Here is a 16,052-nt window from a genome sequence, read left to right on the forward strand (position 1 = left end):
ACAATGCTGTACTTCCTGGAGTAAAAGGCCCAAGGAAAGTCATGAATCCACTGCCTGAAAATTAGTTATGGTCATAAATGCCTTAAATTAAAATAGCAACCGAAATCTCCTCTGTTTTAAATCTCCTAATATATGTTATCCGAATTAATTTAATTTAGGGACCCAGTCTATGCAGATTCATGGGTAGTGTTGGAGTAGAATGCAGCACTTCTCGTGTAACAATTCCCCACATTAATATTTATGTAGCACATGCAATCTATTTCTGTTATTTTTATGGTTGTTATTCTATGTCTGCAAAGGTCATTTAAATTATACTGCGGCCGAAAATTTGTTTCATAAATTTTGATATAAATACTAATTACACACTATAGTAATGCCAGCAGGGATCCTTTCATTTATCACATTTATATCACCTTCGCTGCTTTAGTGATGACATAATGGAAAGCAGTGAAAAACTGGGACAGTTTTATTCTAATATCCTAAAGCTAGTTGGAGTTGCAGCAGGTTGACTTAGTGAATAAGAATTCCTACCACAATTCATGGGATTTAAGAATCTTTAATAAGGTACGAAATGTTACCAAACAGTTCTGTAAACTAAATTTTACATACCAATTCTTCTAGCCATAAATATTGAATATCTTGTAACATGTATAACCGGACCTTTACATGCGGATAAATATGGAAATTAGGATTTATATACATTATGTTCTTGTATTTGCCAAAAGCAATGGACAGATATAGTTTATATCTTTTTTTTTTTTTTTTAATATCACTTTACATAAACAAATGTAACAGTTTGACACGCAGATCCAGGCTTTCACTATACGAATTTCTTGACAGGACGTGTAACAACATTTTACTGCACTACTTAGACTGGACTTTGGGACGAAATGTTGCACTTTATACAAAAAAGCACATTAATACCAATAATATTCTGTTAGATCGACGTTTAGACTGTAATAATACAAAGTAATTCACATTTTGGTACACATTTACTAGAACATTCTTGCCATTCAGTACAAATAGTTGAATTTCTACCTCTTCCCTCTGCCCCCCCCACCTCCGCCCCCCCGCCGCAGTTCCCGCCCGCCCGCCCCTCCCCCCACATATATGCAAAGACCACAAATCCACATATCCCCTTATTCAACTTGCGATATAACTATTTACAAAATCAAACAGTACATTTTTGTTGTTGTTGTTTTGTTTCTGAAGCTAATAATTCTATATTTACAAAAGGGGATGGTGGGAAGGCCGCTGCCTGAGCAGACATGCAGTTGGAGATCTCTAATCAGTGGTTTCCAGTAAAGCCCTACACAGTTGGCATTTGCCCTGGTAACCTTGTCTTCTTATGCATTCTACTAACCCCTTCGCCTATCAAGCCTTGGAACAGAGCAGAGCAGAACAGTAAAAAAAAAAATAAAAGTAAGAGAAAAAGAAAAAAAAAGACATAAAGATAAATAAAAAAGGGGGAAAAAAGGAAGAATTAAAAAAAAAAGAAAAATAAAAAATGAGTCTTCATTTTACTCAGTCCTGGGTCTACAGGCAGCATTTTATTTTTGTTCGCTTATTTAAATTCTGATTTCAAAATGTTCATTATGTTTGGAGTCTTTAAATAGGGTATTTGTTTGCTCGCTTGGGGCTTTTTTTTTTTTTTGTTTGTTTCGGTTTGTGTTTTTTTGTTGGTTTGTTTTAGCGTTTTAGACGTACCATTCGTTAAAATTTGATGTAAGCGTGCTGTGGCTGGACGTGTGGTGGACTGCGGAGGAGGAAGGGGATAAGGAGCTGGCGGTCTGGTTTTCTGTGGATGGAGACACGATGGTTGGAGGGGTGGAGGACTCGTAGCCTGAGCTGGCGGCGGGAGAAGGCTGGGACCCCTGCGAGGACGATTCATGGACCTGCAAAGAGAAAACCCGGGCAGAAATAGAGAGCGGCGGAAGACGGAGGCCCTGTCGGCGGTTGCCGGGATGCTCTAGACAACGGGACCCAGGGTCGAGCTCCAGGCTCGGGCACCCCCCGAGGCTCTCCGCCGGTCCCGGTCCCGGGGCTACCCCCCCGACCCCAGCCCCGGCTCCTGCCTGGGGGAGAAGACCAGGCAGCGCCCACCGGCTGCCTCCTCGCAGAGCCCCCCTTCCCTCCTCGGATAAAACGTACCGACAAAAGGCCATGACCGAGGGGCCAGGGCTGAGCGCGGCCGGACGGGGGGCGGCGCGGTCCGGCGGGCCCTGGGAAGACGCCGGGGCTGGGCCCGGTCTCGGACCGGGCCGCAGCAGAGCGAAGCCCCGCAACCGCCGGCCCCGGGGTGCTCTCCACCCTCAGGCACCAGCCCGGGCTCTCCTGCCCGCCCTCCCTGGAGCCCTTTCCGCGGGCCAGGCCCGAGGCGGCGTCCGAGCCCTGCACATCAGGATCCCTCCATTTACCTTCATGTGCTTTCTGAGGGAGCTGGGGTGCGTGTAGGACTTGTCACACATTTTGCAGAGATAGGGCTTGTCGGAAGTGTGGACATGCATGTGCTTTTTGCGGTCGCTGCTGTTTGCAAAGCGCCTGTCACAGCCCTCGAATTCACACTTAAATGGTTTTTCACCTATTGCAGAGGAAAGGGGGAGGAAAAAAGGATCTGATTAAGCAGGGCCGGCCGGATCGCTCATTGTCCCCCTCGCACTGCCGGACGGAAGCCCGGGGCTCCATTTCAAACACTTGCAACTTTCTAACTTCAGCGAAGCTCAAAACCCCAAAACCTCGCCTCTCTTCTCTGTCCTTTCCGCACCTCCGACCCCTGCTCTGCTCCCATTTCGGAGGGGTGGTGGGTGGTGGGTATACTAATTAACTTTTGGGGTTTATTTTCTTCAGAGAGAAGAATTTTATTTGCAGCCCCAGACGCGGGCACCTCTCCCTCCTCTCAATGCTCCAAGCGAGACAGCAGGCGTGGTGGTATTTACACACGATCCTCAGTGTCTAGTATCCGGTTTTATAGCTCATTCTCGTGATATTTTATGCTCCCACCCAGCCCAGCCCCCTCCTCCGTATTATTTTCCTTTTTTTTTTTTTTTTTTTTTTTTTTGCAATATTGAAAATTATCCGACCGGGGAACACAATGCGAGAGCAGACCGACAAACCCCTGCAAAAACGCCCAGGAATGCGGCACTGTCTGCCGGCACTCGGGGGTGGTAGCAGGGGAAGAGATTCTCCCGGCCAGGAGCTGCTGCTTTTGCACCTCCCTCGGTGGGGAAAAGTTCTCAGGGAGCCCGGCGCCAGTCCCTACGCACAACAATAACACACTAAAGCGCCGAGCTCGGTTTATTTAAAATCGCTCCTCGGAATTAAATATTTACCAAGCTCTGAATTGCAGAGAGGAGACGGATGAGCTGCCTGCAATATTTAGCACGATTTCTCATCATGCCACGGTCAAAACTGCCGAACAACAATTAATTAAAACCCATAAATTTAAACAGGACAGGTTGCTACGATTCTCCCTCCCCCACACACCCACCCACCCCCACCCCCCCCCCCCCCCCCCCAAACAATCCCAGCAGCAAACCCTGCCTTTCTTCCCCTTTGCCTTGTCGGCGGGGATAATTTTCTTTTTGTTGCTGCTGCTGGCGTGGCTATGATTGAGCTCGTTTTGTAGCGGAGCTCCGAGTCTGCCTCTCCCGGAAAAATCGGTGGCCCTGGACCGAACCCCCTCTCCCTATCCGAGCCTTAGCCAAGCAGCGCCCCGGCCCCCCCCCCCCCCCCCAGTCCCCGGCCCTGTCCCGGCGCTCGGCGCTTCCACTCGCAGAGAGAAAAGCTACAGAGAATGTTACCGTACCTGTATGAGTTCTTTTGTGTATTTTGAGATTCTCTGATCTGGCAAACACTTTGCCACAGCCTGGGAAAGGGCAGGGGAAAGGTTTTTCACCTGTGTGGACTCTGATGTGATTTACAAGTTTATATTTGGCCTTGAAAGGTTTCCCTTCTCTTGGACACTCTTCCCAGAAACATATGTGATTGGACTGCTCGGGTCCTCCAACGTGCTCCACCGTGACATGAGTCACCAGCTCGTGCATCGTGCTGAAAGTTTTGTTGCAGGACTTTTTGGGGTTTGACAATTGCTCTGGCTCAATCCACTTACAAATGAGTTCCTGTTTGATGGGCTGCCGCATGTAACGAAAGAAGGCCCCTGCCCCGTGGTGGGCTGCCATGTTCATGTTCATGTGGCCGTAGCCGTGCAGCTGGGTCGAGGCATAGTGCTCGGAGCGGGGGCTGGTGACCTGGCCGTACTGATCGGGTCTGCCGTACATGTCTCCGGAGAAGCCCAGGCGCATCTGCCCGTTCACCACGTTAGGAGAAGCGTGGCTGGTGGCTTGCTCGTGCAGCCCCGGGAAAAGTATATGTCCCGCGGCATCGGTGTGTCCGTGGGGTCCGGCGAAGCTGCCGGCGGCGGAGGCGAAGAGGCTGTGCTGGGCGCTGGCGGCAGCCGCCTCCCCGAAGCCACGGTTGCGGAACAGAAAGTCCCGGGTGGAGTTGAAAGCGGCGCTGGAGTAAGAGCCAACGTGGGTCGGGTGGTGGTGGTGCCCCAGGGCCGCCGCCGCGTAGCCGGGCGCCTGTGAGGTGAAGGCGGTCTGGCCGGCCGAGGCCAGCTCGTGGGTGCTGGGGTTGATTTTGAAGGCGCCCATGCCGTCGGCAAAGGGGTTGATCCCCAGCCCCACTTCTCTGTCCGTGACATCGGCTGTGGAGTGGTGGCGAGAGGATCCGAAGGTAGTGACTCCTATGGCGGGATACTGCGGTCCAGCATCCAGAAGCATCTTCCCAGCGTCGATGCAGCAACCAAAAAAAAAGCACGCGCGCACACACACAACGCGGAGAGAAGCAGCAGCAGCAGCAGCAGCGGCGAAAACACCCTCTTTGGAAAGTCAGCGACGATCACCACCAAAGCAACCACATCAAAAACACCCCCTTCGGCATCAGCGCAGGGGGAAGAAAAAAAAAGGGGGGGGAAGAAGAAGAAAAAAAAAAAAAGAAAGAGGCTGGTGCTGAAGGGGGGAAGAGATCTTCGCCGTTGCAGATAGTAATAATAAAAATGTGCCCCAAAAATATTCACTGTCTCTCTGCTTTGACTTTTCAGGGAGGTTTAAGTGGGGAGGGGGGGTTGGGTGGGCTCAAAAATAAACTGGCTGCAAATAACAATAACCGAGAGAGATCAACACGGGCAGCAAAAAATAAAAAAAATAAAAACAAAACAAAAAAGAAACTTCCTTCACTGGTTTTTTTGGCTATAGGAATGTTGCAAAGTGGCCGAGAGATTGTTTCTCTCTCCTCTTCGAGCTTCCCCTCACTCTCCCGGTTTTTTTTTTCGGGGGGCCTTTTTTTTTTTTTTTTTTTTTCGCTTTGCAAAAAAAGGCGCAAATCATGCACAATATTGTCTTTTGCGGTTTATCTTCCTGGGGAGAAACTTTCACCTCCTCAGCCGGGCGGTGAACGCGAGACTGATAGCGGCAATCATTCCTGCAGATAAATGAATTGAAAAGACGACACCGTCCCCCCCCTTGATGAATGGGAGCCGGGGGCGGAGCGACGTGCGGGCGGACGTGGGCGCTCATTGGCCGCCGCCGGCTCCCCCTTCCCCGCGTAACTCCCCCCGGCCCCGCCAACGACGGGCGCGCGCGGCCGCCCCCCGCCGCTGATTGGCCCGTCCGCCTCATCAATCGCAGGTATTGTGAGCGCCCTGACATCCCGCCTGGCGAACGGGGCTGCGGAGCTCCAACTTTTTTTTTAATATATAAAGCCTTTTTTTTTTTTTTTCCCCTCTCCGAAAATATTTTCCAGCGCATCTTTTTGTGTGTATGTGTGCTAAGGAAAAAAAAAAAAAATCTTTGATTCTTATTAAGGTCATTTTCTCCCCCGGTCTCCCTCTCTCTGTCCCCTCTCTCTCCCGCACCCTGATAATGATGGTAATAATGATTTCTTGGTGATCCAGAATTTTTAAGATCACTAAGCAACTTTTTAGCCTTTGAAAAGAGGAGCCCTGTAGGGACTCGCTTCTTTTGAAGTTGTTTTCCGCTTGTTTAAAACCGAAGCTCTCCGAGAGTAGGTGCTGGGTGCATTTGATTTTATTTTTAAGCACCAGGCGTGATTTCTCTGGGTACTGACTCTATCCCTCCATCAGGTTTCTGAAATAAATCTTGTTTTCTGCACCCATCAAAACGCAGGTGGGTGAGAACTCTTAACTTTCTACTTTTGTTGTTGTTGTTTCGCCTCTTTTTTGTTATTTTCTTTCTCCTTTCTCTCTCGCTCTCCCTTTCTCTCGCTCTCTTTTTACGGAGTCTCTTTCATTCAGGTAAAACTGTAAATTTCCCAAACCTACATTGTGTCTCCTACTGCTGCATGAAACTCTCGGATACTTCTTCTCTCTCTTTCTCTCTCTCTCTGTCTTTTGAAAAATTTATTTAAAATCCTCGATAGGAGCAATGTAAATTTTCTGACATTCAAACCTTTTCTAGTTCACAAATCAGTCACCCTTGTCACAGTTATTGAAATTCCTCAACTTGCCACACCAGGACGGTGGAAAAAGCAGGCGGTGTCTTTGTTGCTGACCAGGCTTTTGATCGCCAGAGAAAATTTACTTACCTTCAGATGAGTGAGCAGAAAAAGAAATAACACTCCCTTTGATTTAGTTAGAAAAATGCAGACATTTGGATTCAGTGCAAACATACAACACTTGGTTGTTTTCTAGATGCAACCCTCGATTAACCTGTCTTTCCCCAGCTCAAAGTCTATTGAAAAACTGCAGATAGTTCTTTTTTGTTCTCGCTACAAAGACCCATTGACTATATATTAAAATGATTGTTGAAAGGTATGAGTATGGTATTTAAAAGCAGGAATCCTTTGTGGCTTAATCAATTAAGCTAAGCAACATTTGTACAATATTTTAAAGGATGCTTCGGCACTAAAAAAAAAAAAAAAAAAGAAAGAAAAAGGAAAAGAAAAGACAGGATCTCGTGAAACTTCAAAATGCAGACGTCTTTGTGTGCATACGTGCATATACACTTACGTCTGTAACCATGTGTGTGTGTACATGTATGAAACTGGTAAATTATTTATTTACTTAGTCGCCTGCATATTCATTAGCTCTAATTATTTTCTGGTAACGAAAACACCAAAGGCTCGCTAAGAGTCGGACTCCATCCATTTCGCCTTTGTTCAGCCCTTCAGTTGCCTCCTTCGCAGCTCGGTCCGAGCCCCTCCAATTCCTAGTGCCAAACAAAGAAACTTTAAACTCATCCTCCCTAATGAAAGGCGCCGGTAAGGATCCGCAGCGCAGGTACTGGGGATGAAACCGGCAGCGCTGAGGGGCGAACCCTGCTCGGGTGAGACCTGCCTCATTTCGAGAGGGATAAAAATGGCCATTGTGCCCAGAGAACAAACAAGCAACAACAAATAAACTTTGATGCGCCTGGAAGGAATGTCTCGCTGCAGTTTATCTACAAATGCAGTTTGCCTGTGCTCGGTGTATGGACCTCGCTTTCAAAGCAGATGTATTATGTAATTTCCCTTGGCTCTTGGGAGGTTTTTACAGGTCGGGGGGGTTTATTTGGGCTTGGGATTTTTTTAGAATAATGTAGGGCTGAATCTATACATTCGTATTTCTTCTGCCAAATCCATTCGAAGGAATTGCAGTAGCTTATAGCAACAGGTATACCCGCCCTAGTAGTGCGCCTGGCTGTGGACATGGTCTTTAGGCGGGTGTTACATGATTTTCTGTATTTGCTGCTAAAATTAAGAGAAGGATATGACTGTGAGTGTTATTGTGAAGTTCATCAGGGCGATGGTATTAGGAGATCTAAAAAGTTAGGTAGTCCAGGGGTAGACTGCCTCCCAGTGCAAGGGAACTCAGTGATTATTCCAGGTCGGTGCCAAATATACGAGAAGGCAGACGAGAAGGTATTTTTAGGAAACGAATCTAAATATACAGTGTAAGAGTGAATGTAAAAAAAAAAATGTTGTGGGTTGTAGAAGTTATCAAGTGGGATTTGCGGCGCGCTCTCTGCAGGAAACGAAAGCTGCTCCAGTTCAAAGCCACATGCACCAACGTGACATATAAGCCATTAAAATATCATCCTGACGGCTCATTTCTGCTTCATCATACATTCCCTAACTGCTTCCAGAAAGCAAGAAAAGAAGAAATGAAGGATGACCGCCTCGATGGAAAAGCCAAAGAGGTGGTGGGTTCTTGCGGGGGGGGAGGTGTTATTGTTTTCTTCTTTCATTCTTTATTTCCTCCCCCCGCCTCGCTTTATTTTTGCTAGTTCAGAAAAGAGGGGAAGCCTTCAACAGGTCGCAGGGGTAAGTGCTTGGGAGCAGGGGTTGCCTGGGCAGCCCGGGCAGCTGGCTAGCCCCCAGAAGAGCCTAAGGTCTGGACCAGGGCTCCCTGCCCTCGGGGGGCCCCTGCGGGAGGAGATTTGGCCGCCCTGGGGGAAAAGGGCTGGCGCCCAGCGGAGCGGGAGGGCAGTGCCTCCGCCGTCCCTCGCCCACGTGGGACCGGTTCCCGGCGGTACCAAGGCGGGTGGCGCCGGGTTGAGGAAGAAATGCCCGGGCGCCGTCGAGGGGGGCTCTGACACCCGCCGCCGGGCTCCGCGCACGCCCCCCCGGATCCGAGGGGCATCCCGGCTTGTTGGTCCGCGCAGCGCGGGATGGCGGGGATTCACGGAGCGGGGCGGAGGTGCTCCCAGCTCCGGGAGCGGCAGGGCTCAGCGGGGCCGGGCAGGCGGCCGGTCGAGCTGGGTCCTGCTGCAGCCCAGGCGGGGCCGAGGGCCCTGGGCTGGGGGCAGAGGGCGAAGAGTGTTGACAATGGCATGCCCCGTGGGGAGGCGTCCCGGGGGACGAGCTCCCCGCCCAGCGCCTCGCCCACCGCCGCACCCAGTGCCATGGGGGCCTCGCAGGGGGAGTCAACGCTCCGGCTATGCGCTCCCTCGCCCTTCTTTATAGGCGGGTGCAGGAAGGACGGAGCCCAGGAGGCGGCCGGCCCCCTTCATCCGCCACCCACCCCACCGCGGGCAGGTCCGGGGGAGCTGCCAAAGGATATGGGTGCCGCCGCCAACTTCGCGCAGAGCCCGCGGAGGGGCTGAGACTCCTGTCCCGGCCCCGAGGGGCTGCCCTGCTCCCTGCGCCTTCTCAGAAGGGGAGAGGGTCCCAAATCCCTGCCGAGGGTGTTGGCCTCGAGGGTGACCTCTGACCCGAGCCCGGCTCAGTGTGCCAGACCCGGGCACCGGCACAGCGCCCGACCGGAGTTGGACCGGGGACCGAGATCCCCCGTCCCCCTCCTGGCTGGTCCTCTGGCACGCGCGATCCCCCAGCCCTGGGGAGCCCGGCCGGACGGGGAGCCCGTTGTCAGGGCTGGTCTCGGGGCTTGCTCCACCGGAGCCGAGAAACTCTACTTCTACATAGAGACCTTTCCGGAGAGAGTTCCTTCCGCCCTACGCGGCCGCGGGATGAGCATGTCCCGGTGGGGCACATGACATTCCTGCTACCTCAGACCGGCTCACGCACCTAGGGGCAACGCCGCCGAACCCACCCGAGGCCGCCGAGGTCCCGTGGAGGCGGCGGCTGCTTCAGCCCCACTCCGCCGGAGCAGCCCTGGATATATGTAGAAGCAAACATCTGGGGAAAAGGAGCCAGGTCCTGCCTGCGCAGGATGCAGCCCCTCTCACCCCCAGCCCCCGAGAGAAACCGGGGGGGATGACACTGGTACCCTGCACCGGAGGCCCGGGGCTCGGCCCAACCTGGGCAATGGAGCATCCTCACCCTCTTGTTCAGCCAGTGGCACTGAGCAGATGAGAAAGGCGTGCGCGAGTTTTAGCCAATATTTACTCTGAAATCCACAACTGTTTTGCCTTCTTTTTTTGTCATCTGGTAACCATTTGAAATATTTAATACAGCGATTTTTTTTTTATTTTTTTTATTGTCGTCCAGTTTCAGCAAGTTTTGGCTAACGCTTGGGAACTGAGCATTCCTCCAGCTTTCTATCCTAACCAATAAAACACAATTCCTGCAAACCTCTTGCAAGCAGGGCAGTGTTCGCTGCTGTGACCTGATAGAAGTGTGAGGATGAATGGAAGTTGACTAGAAAACATAATTCCCAAGGGTTTCCTCTAGTTCTTTTTATTTCTGCAGCAATTTTCAACAACATGGTGAAAATACTGAGGACGACAGATAATTTGTCAGTTTCATAATTATTAGCATCAAGTATTTGTTTTAGTACAGATATTTATTTAGCAGCATTGGATTCCCTGTAATGACAGTAGCAAGAGCAGTAATAATAATAATCTTCCTCTAAGTAACTCATTCCAGATTCTGATTTTTCCAGATTAGAAAAAATTAGAAAAAAAATAAAAATCAAAGATATCTGCAAAAATTCAGAATCTGACACTGAATTAAACCCCGGCTCTTCTCTCAGGGGTTTTGCTGCCGCTCAAAGCAAGCTGTGCAAAGTTCTGTCTGCAGTAGTGGCAGTGCTCTGCCTTGCAGAGTGCAAAGAGCAAGCTGAAAATTATAGGCAGAGAGAAGTGCCAGGGTGGTACTATACTAATCCTTGCTGAGACAACAATGTGCGTTGGAGGCTCGCAGAGAGTCCGAAACTTAATTTCGGGAGGGAAGGATCTGTAAACAATATAGTCGAGTTAGTAAAAACCTGCCTTACAATAGCCTGCCAGAAGGTGAATGTCAGATCAAAGGAGAACTGAAAAGATGTCCTTTCATATTTTTTTCCTAAATCAGCCATGGAAACTTCATGACTCCATAAAACACGTGCTGCTTTGCTGAAGAAACAGTCTCCAGTTTCCCCTCAGAAAAAGCTTCTCCCCCCCACACCCTCGCTGCTTTTCTCCTGTACTTTGTTTTTGTTTTGGGTTTTTGGTTGGTTTATTTTTTTTTTCTTTTTGAATCCATAATACCCAAGCCATGTAGTGCTTTACTCATATCGCACAAAAATGGCTTTGCTTGTAACTTTCCACCTCTCTTCCCGAACAGGAACAAAGTCAGGAAACGAGGCACAAGACTCCCCTTGTAATGAGGAAAAGAAAACGACTTTACAGAAACATCTTGGAAAAGTCAAGTAAGTTAAAATATGTCTTTTTAAAAAGTTCAAATGAAACAATTTTATTTGATTTTCAGCTTAGTGTTTAACATACTTGCATACACACAAATCAGAGACACAACTCCCCACCAGCATCTGCCTAATCCTGCTCAATGCCTATTCATTTGGAGGTTCTAGAATTAATATTTGACTACTCTCTCATTGAAACAACAACCCCTGACCCCATGTGATTGCACTGTCACATTATTCTATGACATATTCATCTTGAATTCATTTACGGACGATTTGATTGGAATGAGGTTTGTCATGTATTGGATCCTATTAAAGAAGAAGACTTTGATCTTGTTGATGGGGTTTACATGATATGTATCATCTTTACCAGGGATACCAGGCTTCCACAATGTGGTGTCTAAGTAGCTAGTGACTGACAGCTTATCTGACAGGAATACCTTAATCTTGAGGTACTGAATGAAATATTCTATTTAAAATAAGCATATTATTTGCCTGTCCTAGGGTAGCTCTAGGTCACAAAAAGCGAGAGGCAAACCCAATTACAAGCCATTGCTCGTCTGGTAGCTGAGTTCCCATTATCCGGAAACCTTGAAATGTAAGTGGGAATGGGGCAAGGGAGCAGAAACAAAAGCAGAGTGTGCTTCCGAGCCACTCTGTCCCATCTCCAAAGAGGTGCTGGAGTCACCAAAAGGTTTCCTGAACACTCTATTACTAACCAGCAGTGCTGAGGCAGGCAGTGACTCAGGTTCGGGTCCTGTGCCTGTCACTGTGTCACTCACTGCCTCCCTCAGCCCTTCTGCCCAATGCCAGTTTAGGGGATAAGGAATGACACAGGGTGACTTGTCGGCATTCTGTTTCTATTCCTCGTTTTTTCCCCCTTTCTCACAGTAAGTATTAGGATTTCCGGATTAAGCCGTTGCCCTCCTCTCGTCCGCGAGCTGAAGCCTAAAGGTAACTCCTGGAACATGCTGTCTGGAGGGTTCAGGCCTCCTGTCCCTGCCCTCGGGCACCTTTGGAAAGTTTCTAGCTGTCTCACTGGGAAGGGAAGTTTCAACAGAGGCAGGAGCAGAAAGGCACTGGAGTGGGCGAAGGTCAGATTTTGCTCACTCTGATGCTTCCATGTACAGGAGCTATTCCTTGTGCTGAGCACGACTCTCAGTGAGCAGGATCTGCTTCCTAGTCAAAGAGCACAGCACTTTGTTTTCTGTTTTTTTTCATCATACCTTCATAGCAAGCCCTGCTTTCTGTAAACCTTGCTGCATAGATAGATTCCTACAAAAAAAGCAAGACAAGGTGTGGTAGATCTGTAAAACCACCAGGCAGCCGGGGCTGCCCGCACTCCCAAAGGCCGTGCGGCTCGGTTTTCAGTCGGTAGGCCTCGGCAGCCCGGCGAGGGGTAGGGATGCAGGCAGTGGCTGGAGCTCTAGGGCTGCCCAGCTCGGCCCCTAGCCCAAGGGGTGGGCAGGCGAAGCTCTGGGCTCCGCACGGCGGCTCAGTAAGCAGGGAGGCAGCTCAGCCCCCGTCCTGGGTCACAGCCCCTCCGTGCGGGGCTCCCGCCTTCTTCTGACGCGGCCGCGGCCAACTCGCCTCCTCCCCTAGGGAGCCGGGTCGGACGGGGGCAGCGAGGAGGAAAAGTGCTTGTGACCCGTCTTTGCAACGTGTCATCCCTGCAGAGCAGCCCTCCAGCACGGGCAGGCTTTGGGGCTGTGGGCTGCCGTCGGGGTCGCACTAACACAGCCACTAGAAAATTTGGGCTCAGGATCAAACTGCCCGCCTGTTCGTGTTGATTTGTCACTCGGAAGAGCACAGTGGTCCCTCTAAGCTTCACTTAGCTTAAGATATCTGCCCTCTAAATCTTAAAAAAATACTGTCCTTTGGATCTGGCCTGACATCCGAATTTCAGCTTAAGTTCATGATGTTTCTCTTCTGCTGTATGAGAAACCTTGGATTCGCCCTGGAAAGGCTTAGGGTTCATCCAGCCCATGAGTCCCAAGGGTAGTCTAGAAGGGGTTGCCCTCCCCATAGTCAGATGGGCTGGAAGGGTAGTAATAGTAGTGGTAACAATAATAATACCCAAAAAAAAAAAAAAAAAAAACCAAAAACCAAACAAACCCAACCCCTGTCCCTGCACAAGCTGATGTTGACTTGAGAGTTTGGCTAGAGCCAGACTCATCTGGTCAAACATGGCTCAGGCAGCTGCCAAGAAGTGGGAGACCTCGGTCACCCCTCGGGTGGCAGCCGTACAAGCTCCAGCTGCCAAAGAGCTGCACGACTATGCATTTAAGTTTTCCAGACACTCTGGGAGATGCGCAGATCTTGGCCGGGTCTGGCCCCACTCTCCTCCTCTTCCCTATTTCTCCGCCTCCCACAGTCATGTGGTGGCCCCAGCCCGCCCCGCGCCCCGCTCCCCCCGCCCGCAACGAGGGCTCACACCAACTTCACCTAACAGTGAGGGACACCGAGGGCCAGGTTCGCCGGCATTGCCTGGGGAAAGGAGCGAGAGAGAGCCCTGAGGGGCGAGCTGAGAGCCATGAGTGTCTGACGAGAAACCATCACAATATTTAAAATGAGCTTAGGGCAACCTGGTTATGACATCTTTTTTAATTGATAAACTGTTCCAGATGTTTTCTCCCTTGACTGAGAAATGTCAGAATTGATGGATAACAAGTATGTAGAGATGAAGTGTTTTAAGGAGGTATGAGCAAAGCAGCTTTATTTGGAATTCACACTCTCAGTACATTTGTAAGTAACAGATTCATACTTCCTAACGTTTGTCTCTTCTGTGCACTCCTGTTGAGATGGTCATGAATAGGACTGTCAAATTCATTTCGTAGAGCAAGTAGACTTGAGGGTTGAGATATTGTGAGGATGGTGTGTGGTTTAAAATGCCTGTGTAAACATGTTATGTAAGGATGGAGAGCTAATTGCATCATTTGTCACTTTTCATCATCTCCACTCAGAAGGATGTACACAGGATGTATCTATAGCTAGCTGCCTAAGTATCAGCCTTGTGTTACAGGGGAAATATGGTGAAAGCCAAGCAGCCAAATTATGTGACTATAGCCAGCCCAGAGTATGCAAAGCTGTGACAGAAACTTCCCCTCTGTGGTTATGGATGTCCTCCACTTTAATCTTACGGTTTCCAGTCATTGGCTGGTAGCTTCCGCTATGAGAATGGCCGGGTTGATGTTGCCGGGCAGTTTCTTGGCTTACTATTGAACATAAAGCTTATCAATTGCCGATGTTACTAGATTTTCACTGAGATGCAAAATTCCACGCTGGCAGCTTTACCTGAAGTGCATGTGGTAAAGCATCCACTGGCAAATTAACGGCTGAGAGTTTGACACGATGAACAGAGAATTAATTGTTGCTTTATTTTGTAAGACTGTGCGTTTACTGGTGGAGTCATTCTCATGTCAGGATCCAAGTTCTGCACATCTGTGGTGTTCTGTGGTGGGCAGATCTTTACAGCTGTGTTTGTATTTCTTGAAGCAGAAGAATCTTTTCCTATGTTTCATTTACTTTCTTTAAATTCACAATTCCCTTCTGAAAGACTTGTGCAGATGCTTCCTTCTGTGCTGAAGCCCTAAGCTTTTGTAAACCTATGAGGCCTCAGTGTACAAAGCTGAAACCCCAACCTACACTTACAGCACTAGCAAAGTGAACCCTGCAGCCCATGTTTTTTCCTTCAGGTGATAAGCATCAGAAGTGAGTCGGTTATGAATGTTTTGCAGTGCTTTTCCTTCAAGCCAAGGATGAGGATTTTACACGGAACTACTCCGTAAGTGTGTCCAAGAGAGAGGGAAAGGGAGAGAGTCTCCTTCTTCCGGATTAAGCGCTCAGATTCATTCTGAGCACCACGATTTCTTGCACCGCTCCTGCGGCCAGTAAGCAGATAACTGCTAAAACTTGTCAGAATAGGAGAGGGGACAGGAAGTCTTCCAGGAACCCTTTGTCAGGGCTCAGGCACCGCTATGAAGGCCCGAGCGCCAGGCCGAAAGCGGACGCCTGGCAAGTGAGCTGGTGGAGCGGCTCCAGCTCTGCTTCTGCGGGGAAAGATCGGCTCCCAGCCCTGTCAACAAGTGTCGGGGACCCGCCGCCGGGCCTGGGCCCGCGTCACGGAGGCGCGGGGTCGCTTCGCCTCTCACTGCTCCGGCCGGGCTGCGAGTACCGGCCGGAATGCTTGGGTTCTGCCGGGGGAGACCCCACGGGCTGCCTCCGAATCGGGGCAGGGCAGCGGGAACAAAGGCCCGGGTGGGCGGCCGGGGCTCTGCCCCCCGGTCATCGCTGCCCGCTTTGCCTTTGTCCAGTCCGGCGGCGGAAGCTCGGCAGTGGCCCGGCGGCAGGGAACAGCGCAGCAAGACCCCAGTTAGGGCCTCCCGCCGCCGGGCCTCGGACCGGGCGCAGGGGCCTTGCAGGGCGGGGGTTGGGGGGGAACGCGCACCGGGGGAAGGGGACGACCGGCGGCAGCGCATGCGCAGTCTTGCCCCTCGCGAAACCGCCCCCCCTGCGCACCGAGCGATAACCCTTTCAGTCAGAGGCAGGACCTGTCATCGGTGACGTCACCCTTGCGCAGCCAATGGGAACTCTTGGCAATTGTTTGGCCGGCGGGGCCGGCGCCGCGACCCGGAGGCGGTGCGTGGCCGCCGGCCTCCCGTCCCGTTTCGTGCCGTCCCGTCCCGTCCCGTTTCGTGCCGTCCCTCGGCCGCGCCGAGAAGGGCTCCCCCCCGGCCCCGCGGGAGGACGGGCCGCTCGGCGGGACCTCCCCGGCACGCCGCCGCCAAAAGCGAGTCCCCGTCGTCCCCACCGAGCCCACCCGCTGGCAGCGCCGACTGTGCGCCCCGCCGCTGGAGCTGCGGGACTGAGAAACTTTTCTAAGGGAGAAAGAAAAAAACCCAAAACAATCGTTTTCCCCCCCTTCTCCGTGTTTCTCTCCTCCCGCTGTCAGGTGACTTTTTAGCGTTAGAAACTA

At 50.7% G+C, this 16,052-nt stretch overlaps 1 protein-coding gene across 1 annotated transcript; it reads right to left on the bottom strand.

The window, feature by feature from the left end:
- Positions 1 to 1,697: 1,697 nt before the first annotated feature.
- Positions 1,698 to 4,781, bottom strand: LOC136010947 (zinc finger protein ZIC 1). The gene is made up of 3 exons (XM_065672658.1): positions 3,806 to 4,781; positions 2,418 to 2,581; positions 1,698 to 1,895 (listed from the first exon to the last, which is right to left on the bottom strand). The coding sequence occupies exons 1-3, from the start codon at positions 4,779 to 4,781 to the stop codon at positions 1,698 to 1,700; spliced, it is 1,338 nt and encodes a 445-aa protein (XP_065528730.1).
- Between the last annotated feature and the right edge of the window lie 11,271 nt (positions 4,782 to 16,052).

This window comes from Lathamus discolor, chromosome 3 (assembly GCF_037157495.1).
Source record: "Lathamus discolor isolate bLatDis1 chromosome 3, bLatDis1.hap1, whole genome shotgun sequence".
NCBI lineage: Eukaryota > Metazoa > Chordata > Aves > Psittaciformes > Psittacidae > Lathamus > Lathamus discolor.